The sequence below is a fragment of the Diospyros lotus genome, unplaced genomic scaffold (assembly GCF_014633365.1).
Source record: "Diospyros lotus cultivar Yz01 unplaced genomic scaffold, ASM1463336v1 superscaf1, whole genome shotgun sequence".
NCBI lineage: Eukaryota > Viridiplantae > Streptophyta > Magnoliopsida > Ericales > Ebenaceae > Diospyros > Diospyros lotus.
In genome coordinates, this window is record NW_026267104.1 from 1,282,002 (window position 1) to 1,292,124 (window position 10,123).

The 10,123-nt window shown below is 35.6% G+C and overlaps 1 protein-coding gene and 1 non-coding gene across 2 annotated transcripts; one reads left to right on the forward strand and one right to left on the reverse strand.

Moving 5' to 3' along the window:
• Positions 1 to 239: 239 nt before the first annotated feature.
• TRNAD-GUC (transfer RNA aspartic acid (anticodon GUC)) lies at positions 240 to 311 on the forward strand. The gene has a single exon. It is a non-coding gene; the product is annotated as a tRNA-Asp (tRNA).
• Positions 312 to 7,338: 7,027 nt separating this feature from the next.
• Positions 7,339 to 9,173, reverse strand: LOC127793188 (protein ASPARTIC PROTEASE IN GUARD CELL 1). The gene has a single exon (XM_052323983.1). It carries the CDS (start codon positions 9,036 to 9,038, stop codon positions 7,551 to 7,553), a length of 1,488 nt encoding a protein of 495 aa, XP_052179943.1. The 5' UTR covers positions 9,039 to 9,173; the 3' UTR covers positions 7,339 to 7,550.
• Between the last annotated feature and the right edge of the window lie 950 nt (positions 9,174 to 10,123).

Here is a 10,123-nt window from a genome sequence, read left to right on the forward strand (position 1 = left end):
AAATAATTTTAATTTTTATAAAAATTTCTCTAACATAAAACAAAAAATTAGAAAATTTGTTTAAAAAATAATAACTTTTTAAATAAAAAATAGAAATTCGAATTATCCTCTTCTCTATCGGCTTGGCTGCTCGCATCATACGATAGAATCTTCAGTATTTCACAGATGAAATCCTATGCATGTGCATGTCACATTGAAATTAAAATTATTGAACTTTTCCTAAGAATTGTGGTGTCAATGTCGTTGTAGTATAGTGGTGAGTATTCCCGCCTGTCACGCGGGTGACCCGGGTTCGATCCCCGGCAACGGCGAATTTTGTATTTTTTAGATGTATTATGGCGGCAAGACCATTCTTGTCGGAAATTTTGGTGGATGATTGGGGATTTGATTTCTTTTCATTTCCATATAATCAATCAATCGTCTTCTTCTTCTTCGTCTCTCTCTCTCTCTAGAAAACTACTCGCTTTCCCTACCCCTATAATTCTCAAAGCCCTACCTCCATTGATCGCGGCAAGACGACTTCCAGTCTTCCGTCAAAGAAAGGGCAATGCCTCGCGCCGCAATGTTCGGTGCCCCCTCTTCTTGTCTTGTTATTATTTATGTTTTTGCTTTTCAATTCGAGTTCATTTTTTGTGCATTGATTTTGAATTAGAAATCGAAATTACTCGTCGCGGTATGCCATCCTGCTCCTGACCTGACAAATCCATAGCTTCTGTTCTTCGTTAGATTTTAGTATGAATTGGGATTGTGTGAAGAAAATAACCGAATCTCTTCTTAGAGTAACTAAATCTTGAAACATGCGTGTGTAAGTTTGTGTGTTCTTGTACAGTTTAGTGTATCATTTTTGTTGATAAGCAAATTGGTTTGATTATGTGAGTTCTTTATAGGAATATGATTGATACGATAAAAATTACATTGGCGTATTACTTACACATGAATGGCAAAAATTGTAGGTCGGACGCCTCCATGTGGCATACATTCTTTAAGCATCCCCAAAGGGTGGTGATTAAAATAGGGAACCCAGGTTCAAACTTGCTCGGGAAATATAAAAATGAATTATAACTGGAAGTATGGACCAATCCATATAAGATGGGAGAACCAAAATTTATCATATAATGACAGAACTCTTGGAGGTACAAACTCCTATCAGAAGCAAACCTTTACTAGGATAAAGAGACAGGATGTAGCCAACTCTCGATTAATTTTCATCTGAATATTTTGTCCCATAACTATTTTGCAAGTATTAGTCTGGTTCTCCTCTCTTTAGTCTGGTCTGATTTAAGCATCAAAAGCCCTCGTAGATAAACTCAAAAACACTTTTTGTTGTAATCGCAAGCTATTGAAACTTCAAAGCACTCGCTGAATCTCTCCATTGGATCTGGTCAACATTTAATTATTATTAGTAATTTCTTGAATCGTTGATGTTGTTTTTAGAAAAAATTATATAGAATGTGTCGTTTAGCCATGGGTTCTTTCTTATTTTTTCTTATTGAGTATAAAAATAAAACCACACAACACATACCATAAGAGGACCCTTATATTTGCTTCCCTCTTTTGTTATTGCTTTATAATTTGTCTATGGAGAAAGAAGGTATTTGTTTAACCTATAGAAGGCCCCCCAGCCATTTATGCACATTAGTTGTAACTTGTAAGCTGGAGTAATCAAGTAGGGGGTCTCAATCCTTTTCCTTTGGATGAAAAGCTTAATAGCTCAGCTCATATAAAACTCTATACTTAATACGAAAAAAGGTTGATAACACACAAAACTGTACAACAACTAGGTGATAGCAACATATCAGAGAAATAAACTCTCTCTCTCTCTGTCTCTGTCTCTCTGTCTCTCTCTGTCTCTCTCTCTATATATATATACTATGCCAACATTTTATGGATCTTTTAAAAAGTGGAAGAAAATCTTTTGCCTTTTAAAAATTAGTTTGGCCTTCCTTACTTTTTTAAGTTTTTGTAACAGTAAAAAAATCAAACCAATTAAATTAGCTATGATGACTGCCTAAAACATAAAAATGCAATCCAAAACATTAAATCTGCAATATATGTGTGTATTCATATTGCAAAATGGGTGTGGATGTGGCATGCTAACATTGTTAATGAATTATTAGTTATAGAGGTGAAGAGGGGAGTGCCATTGTTGTGGTATATATTTTTTATATATACATATATGTATATATGTATATAATGATATAGATTCTAAATTAGGTGTGAGAATGCCCAGTGATAATGAGAGGGCATGACGGCCACTGGGAGGAGGAGAAGCCAAGCTAAAAAAAAAATGGAAAAGAAAGTAAGAAAAATTCAGAGTAGGATTTTAGGAAAAATCAGGTAACTTACTCAACAGATTAAAGGAAATAACTTATGTTAAAGCAATCTAAGTTTGCTCCTTTTTATTTATTTGTTTTTTGAAGCTGAGACAAGATAGTGAGTGATGTAACACAAGCCAAATGGTATTTTGACAGCGAAGGTGCTATTAATTAGCTGATTATCCAAGCTACCAAACATGCCCTCCATTAAACCAGCCCCGTGAGATTATTGCAAAATGACGATGGGTGACCTTAATTATATTAGGACCCAGTTAGATGGATTGGATTGTCATCTTCCTCCTTTTATTTTTCCCTTGTCAAGGAGCTGTATGAAGATAGAGATGGAATTGTCTTGTTTCGTGCTTTTTCTAGATTCCTTGTTTATAGTATTGTTCAGAATCAATGCCCAATACCAATAGCCGCTGTACTTATTTATTTTACTGAACTGTATACATAACACGGGTTGAAGATTGTGGGTGACAAAAAGATACGAGGAGCTTGGACCCACCCCAAAAGACACTGCTTCCTACAGTTTTCTAAGTATGCTCATTTTGAAAAGTCTAATTATATGATTGTGGGTCTAACTTTGCCCGGGATGGTGAAGTCCAGAGGGAGATGTTGCTATAACCAGAGATTTACCTATCATGTCAACTGTTCTAACGACCCTCCAAACCAAAATAAACAGCCATTAAATAGGAGAGATGAGAGATGGAAGCCACTATTATAGAGGTACAATGGGAGACTCAATGTCTTCTATGACACAGAGATAATAGAAGGGTTCAAGAAGAAATAATACTAGTTGTCTTATTTGATTCGTTTTCATTGTATAACTGATTGGCCTAGAGGCATGTGTTAGCTTCTCTTCAGTGGGATCAGCAAGTGACAATGATAGTGGCTCGGAACACTCGATTGTTATTTCGTGACGTGCGACAACAGTAGTTCCCCACGAAGATAACATCAAAAAATGCGACGGTTCTACTATATAACAAATCAATTGTAGATAAGACTCCGTGACTGTTTGAAAATGAACTCGTCATGAATCATGACATGATTGATAACAGTAAACTGCTTTCCTTTCATTAAATTATTTATTGGATGTTCATGTAATTTGATTGTTGACACTTAAGATTTCTTTTCAAGTGGTAAGGCACTGTAGCACTAATGTGCAAGAAGAGACCCAAAGACCCAAGTCAAGGGCCAAAAATGACAACGGCCATGACCAAGGAAAAATCATCTCGTGTAATCTATGATACACAACGGATTATAGGCGAAACATCATTTATTTGCCTCGAATATCAGAAACCAAGTAGGCATCAAGATACATACCCAGAAGCCAGACAGTTTGGCAACCTTAACCTTCTCTCTTCTGTATCCTCTTTTCACCCACATATTCTCTCTTTCAATATCAATGTAATCAACTTAAAGCATTAAAGACTCATTTTGGGTATGCCTCTTACAAAATTTCTTCAGAATTCATAACAACAATGGCTAAAGGCTTCCGAATCCTCAACAGTTGCCCTTCAGTCTTCTTCTACCCCTTATTTTGGTTACACCCCGATTTTGGATGTGAGGAGACCTCTCTTTTAAAATGGATTTTTGAGAGACTCGTTTGGTTCCAACATCTTGTCTAGCTTTTTTGGCAAAATGTTAATGCTGACAATCATATCAGAACTTTTATTTGATCTGTACTCAGGAACCTAAGTTTATTTAACTAACTTTAATCTTAAGTCAATGGACCAATTATCTTCCTTTTCTTGCCAACTAAGAGTTGGTAATGGAATGAAATTTTTGTTTAAGGAGAGATGAATTTAACTCACTCAAATAATTGAAGCAATCACGGGTTAGGTTACTTTTTGAGTTTTATATAAATTTCAACTTGAATTAATAATCATTAGAATTCTGGGTTAAAAATATTGATTACCTTATTAAGAAAATCTGAATTAGCCCATCCCAATTAAAGTCAAGTTGTATCAGATTAAGTTTTGACTAAATCGTATTTTTGTTCTTATATTTTTTTTTTTTGTATTCACTAGAACTTTTAATTATTTTAATTATATTTATAAATTTATATTTTCGAGTCAATTTAATTCTTGTGTTTTGACTTTTTTTTGTGTGATAATTTAATTTTTTTGTTATTTTAATTACATTCTTGTACTTGTATTTTTTAAATGAATCAATTTAACTTTTTTTTTTACACGTCAAAATACCGAGATCAAATTGACTCGAAAATACAAATATAAGAATATAATCGAAACAACTAAAAGTTTGAATTATCACATGAAAAAAAAAAATTAAAGTATAGAGATTAAATTAATTTGAAAATATAGGTACACTAGTGTAATTGAAATAATAAAAAATTTAAGTGATTACGTGAAAAAAAAATATTAAAATGTAGGGATTATATTGAGTTAAAAATATAAATATAAAAATGTAATTGAAATAACGAAAAATTTGAGTAGTTATAAAAAAAATAAAAGTATATAAATAAAAATATAAATTTAACCATTTAAGTTTTAGTTCTAAAGTTTATAAAATTCTATTAAACTTGACCAAACAAAAGTTAGAAAAGAAAGACAATTCTTAGGAAATGCACTTTCTATTAGTTTGGTTGGATGATGATATTTGTAGACCATCGGATATGAATGAGTTCTAAAACATAAAAGTAAAACTAAAAATAACTACGCTCAATCATGATAGTTTATTAATTGGATCTCATGTTTACTCCAACCTAGAAATATCCTGCGTAACTATTATATATATATATATATAAGGCCATCTCCAATGCAATGGCCAAATCCTAGCTAAACCAAAATTTGAAGAGAAAATCGTTGAAAATCATTTTCAACGGACCTCCCTATTTAGCAATTTTCTCTTCAAATTTTTATGGAGCTTCAAATGACTCTCTACAGTTGAGGAGTAAAAATTTGCTCCTCAACTCTATTTATCCATCGGCTCTCTCTTGTAACTCTGAAATTTGAAGAATACACCAATGATGAATGGCAGTGACGATAGCAATGAGGAGTAGCAATGGCTACCAATTACAGTGGCGAGGAACAATAGCAGTTACTGGCGACGACTAGCAACGACGACGAGCAGAACGACGGCCAGATCTAGTTTTAGTGACGAGAAGCAGGTCGTCTTCTCCAACCTGAACAAGAACTAGATCGATTTGTGTATGTATATATTTGAACGAGTATCAGAAATTGTTTGGAGAATTTATGTGGAAGGAAATTTTTTTGTGTATTTATTTATTGGTTTGTGTATTTAATTATTGATTTTGTATATATGGATCTTTGATTATTTTGTGTATTTAATTAATTATTAATTTTATTTATGTGTGTATCCAATTATTTTGTATATTTAGTTATTAATTTGTGTATTTAATTATTAATTTTGTGTATGTGTTAAAATTATAAATAAAATAAAATAAATAAAATTGAAGTTTATAAAATAAATAAATAAAATAGAGAGTTTGAGTTAGAGCACTCACAGTTTTTTAGATAAGTTAAAAATAGAAAATGATTTATTTATAATATTACAGAGTGAAATAGGAAGGTAGGTTGAAAATGGCCTTCAAGATAAGTTAAAAATAGAAAGTGATTTATTTATAATATTATAGAGAGTGAAATAGGAAGATAGGTTGAAGATGGCCTAAAAGACAACCTTTTAACCTTTTGTTGGCACTAATTGACCAATTTGGTTTATACAGCACTCGCCCGACGCGAGATAGCCGGGAGTGGGTCCCACTTTCTATGGGTCCATATATCCCTTTCTAGTTTGTCCGTATCAAACATATGTTAATGTTATTCGATGCGAGTAATATAACAAAATTGATAATTTATATATTAAAGCCATAATTTGGGAGAGCAATATATAGGTGCTGCTGCTAGCCATGAAGAAGGAAGAAGATGACTTGATTGGAGTCATATATATATGTTGATGCTGTGGTTGGATTGGATTCATCCAAGACATGTGGATGAGAATTGGGAAAGGATGGGAACTCAATCCACCGAACGTACAAGTTGGATTTAGAGTTTTATAAAATTGAAATTGACTTGTGATTTAATACTATAACCTCAATTGTAAATTTGAAATTCACATTATAATATAAATTAATATTTAAAATTTTAATTATGGATGAATGATAACAAATTATGGATTTAATATTTAAAAAATTATATTATTTAATATTTTTAAAATTAATAAATAAAATTATTTTGAAATAAATACATATATGTATTTTATTTATAAAAAAATATGACTATAAAATATAATAATTATGTTATTCTAAATAAATATTTATATACATTAAAGTATATTTTTAGTTGTATTTAAAATCTTATGATATTATTGTTTTTCTTCTCTAGACTAGACTAGATTCCTACTTGCTTGCTGTTGCTTTCCCACAGCCACTGGCTTCATTCATGCACGTGAACTCTGTTGGTTAGAATGAATAATTAACTTCTCCATCTCCATCCCTATCCCCACCTCCTTTTCCCAAACAATTAGCCTTTAGTTGGTTAGAATGAAAATGAAATTTATATTTATATTTATATTTAATTAAATAATTATTTTTATAATCTTTATATTAATATTTTTTTACTTGCATGATTTTTCCATACCTTTTCATTTTTTATTTTTTTAAAAAAATATTATTATTTTTATTTTTTATTTCGTATGTTATCCATATTTTCTATTTATAATAAATTATTCTTTAAATGTAAAATTATATGAAGAAAAATATTAATAATGTTAAAATTATTATTATTATTTTTTTTTGTTAAAAGATTATATGGAATTTAAGTTTTAAAAGCCAAGCAAAGAAAAGGAGTAATATTTGTGGTGGAGTTTACATTTCCGAAGCAATTACTTGTGACAGTACTAAATGTATACTGATGATAAGAAGTTGCTAATGTAATAGGTGGTACCGTTAGTGGGGGTGGGGGGGTTCACATTCAATTTCAACCCACCCATTTATGAGTTCAAACCTGCCCAAAGGCAGGACCATGACCCGGTTGACTCCTTGTTATTAATAGATAGGCCCCACCTTTCATTCATTTCCAACTATACCCCTCATAAATATCAAGTATTACAACGCAAACCCCCTATCTGTCCTGTCCTGTCCTGCTGCTGCTATTGCTTCATTTGATTTCACAATTTTATAAAGAGGGCAAAAAGAGTAAAATTACACACACCCACAAATCCTATTATTTAGATTTTCAGACATCCACTTTTTCAGCAATTATGGGGAGCGAACCCGATCACTGAGTTGGCCATATCGTAGCTGACACGTGTCCCCTGCTGCTGCACGTTTCCGATAATCGAAATCGGAAAATCCGTCGCCGCGAACGCCAAACACACCGTCCCACTCTCGTCCACCGGCACAATCGTGTTCTTCGCCGGCAATGCCAGCTTCTTCCCGCCGGGAAATAAGAACGCCACCTCCGGGATGGCCACCTTTCTGTAGGCCGACAGGTCGTAGCACGTGTCGAAGATCGAGATGCCTCCGGAGCGCGGCAGGTGCTGAGTCATCGACCGGAACGCGTCGCGCAGCGAGTCGTAGGCTTGTGAGTTCAGTCGAGTCACTGCGGTTCCCGAGTCCACGATCACGCCGCCGTGGCCAGCCTCGTCCACCGCGAAGAGGGATTCGGGGAGGTTTAGGGAGTGGCCGCCGACGCTGATTCCGGTGAAGTCCACGTAGCGGTAGGTCCGGACCCGAGGGTTCCGGAGCAGCTGGGCGGTAACAGAGCCTCCGGGTAGGGCGGCGTTGAACTCCAGAGTGGACGACGCGGAGGAGTCCCGGTCGACGAGGCAGTACGAGAAGGACGTCGCCTTGAGCTGGGACGTCAGCGAGAGCGGGCCGCCGCCGAGTCCGAGTAACCCGGCCGAGGCGACGAAGAGCCCTTCGTTGTCATGCCCGCACCCGATCGCGACGTTGTTGGCCGACCCGGAGCTCCCGAACGTCAGGGTTTCGGTGGCGAAGTTGCCGACAGTGAAGGAGCCGTCGCCGTAGGACACCTCGTAGAGGCACTGGCCGGCGCGGCAGGCCTTGTCCTGGAGCGCCTGGCACTCGGGCGACCCGCAGGGGAGAGACCGGTAGCTGGAGGATTTGGACGGGTCGAATATCGGGTCGGACTGTTGGTAGCAATCCGTGCAGGCGAGGCACTGGAGCCAGCTGACGTCGCTGCCGGTGTCGACGACCATGTAGTAATCCTTGGCCGGCCGGCCGACCCCCAGCCGGGAGAAGTACTCGCCACTGCCCATCCTGACGCCAGAGGTGAGCGGCGACTGGAAGTCCTCCGGCCGGAAAACCGTGGTCGTTTTTTCGGGCCGGAGATGAGAAGTGTTAAACCCATTGATGGCGAACTCGATGTTCAGCCGGATGAAATTGAGTCGGGCCGAGTCGCGGGCGAGTCGGGAAAGCGTCAAGGCCTTGTAGTCCTTGTGTGTAGGCCTGTGCAGAGCTGAACGGGGATGCACCGACACCGAGAAGGAAGAAGTAGTAGTAGTAGTAGTTTGGGTAATGGTGGGAACTTCTTGGAAGGATTGTGGGTCGAAGGAGAGGACTTGGCGAGTTCCCTGGATGGAAGCGGAGACATCGAAGACGGTGGTGGTGAACGGCCAGTCGACGCTACGCGAAGCAGCAAAGCTATGCCGGAAAAAGAGGGCGGAAACGAGGAGAATGTGAGTAAGCAAGAAGGAGAAGGCGGCGTTTTCCGCCATTTCCGATGGTTGAGAGAGAGAGAGTGGGGGTGCTTGGTCTGATGGAAGATAGAAGTGAATGCGAGGGACGCGTTTTATGGTGGTGGTGGTGGCTGTGGCAGATATATGGATTACATCAGCTTTAAAGTTTTTTAAGCAAACCACTGTCTGTCTCTCTGTCTGTCTGTCTGTTTATTTATTTATTGAGAGGGCATTTAAAGGAGAGAGGCGAAAAAGGGCTTTCTTTTTTTTCTTCATAATAACCCTATTTAGTGGATGTTTTAAATTTAGGTGACCCATTATTTATTTTATTAATTTATTAATAATTAATTACTAAAAATAATTATTAAATATATTAAAATATAAGGCTCTAGTTGTCATCATTTAAGTAGTACAATATCTACAATATACATATATATATATTCTAGTAAATGACAATCCTTATATATAACATTTAAGAATATTATGTGATCTTTCCTCTTTTTTTACTTGTATTCCTTGTAATATAATATTTCTTTAATTTATTCCCTCTTTGGCTGTATACACAATCGTATATGTCAGTGTCTCTCTCTTTCAATTGTTTAGTATTATTCCCTAAAAGGTGTGACTACGAGTGAATCCTCCATTTTGTTAATATATTAATACATAAATATTATAAAAAAATGTGTACAAATAACATTATTGATCGTTACAAAAATACTTTCCCTCTAATTTTAGACAATAAGTTCGGAGAAAATATTCTTAAGTGTGAAAGATAAGGTCATGATTCATAAGTCAATATATTTAGGGAGAGAGACTTATCAAATGATAAGAAATTTTCAAATATTATTGGTAGATCAAATCACTTTTATACCTACATTAGACATGGAGCAATAAAGTAAACAAATTTAAGATGGTGATTTAGACTTAATGTTTAGTTTAGATGAAATTCTTCTTTTAGGATTAATTTTTTTTTTTAAATAATGTTTACGATTAGTTATCTTAAATAATTTTAAGGAGATTAGCTCTATTTCCTAAAATAGTCTTCGTAAAATTTAGAAAATAAATTTATCGACATTGAAATAAACTATTAAACTATGAAAACTAATTTATTGATTTTAACAAGA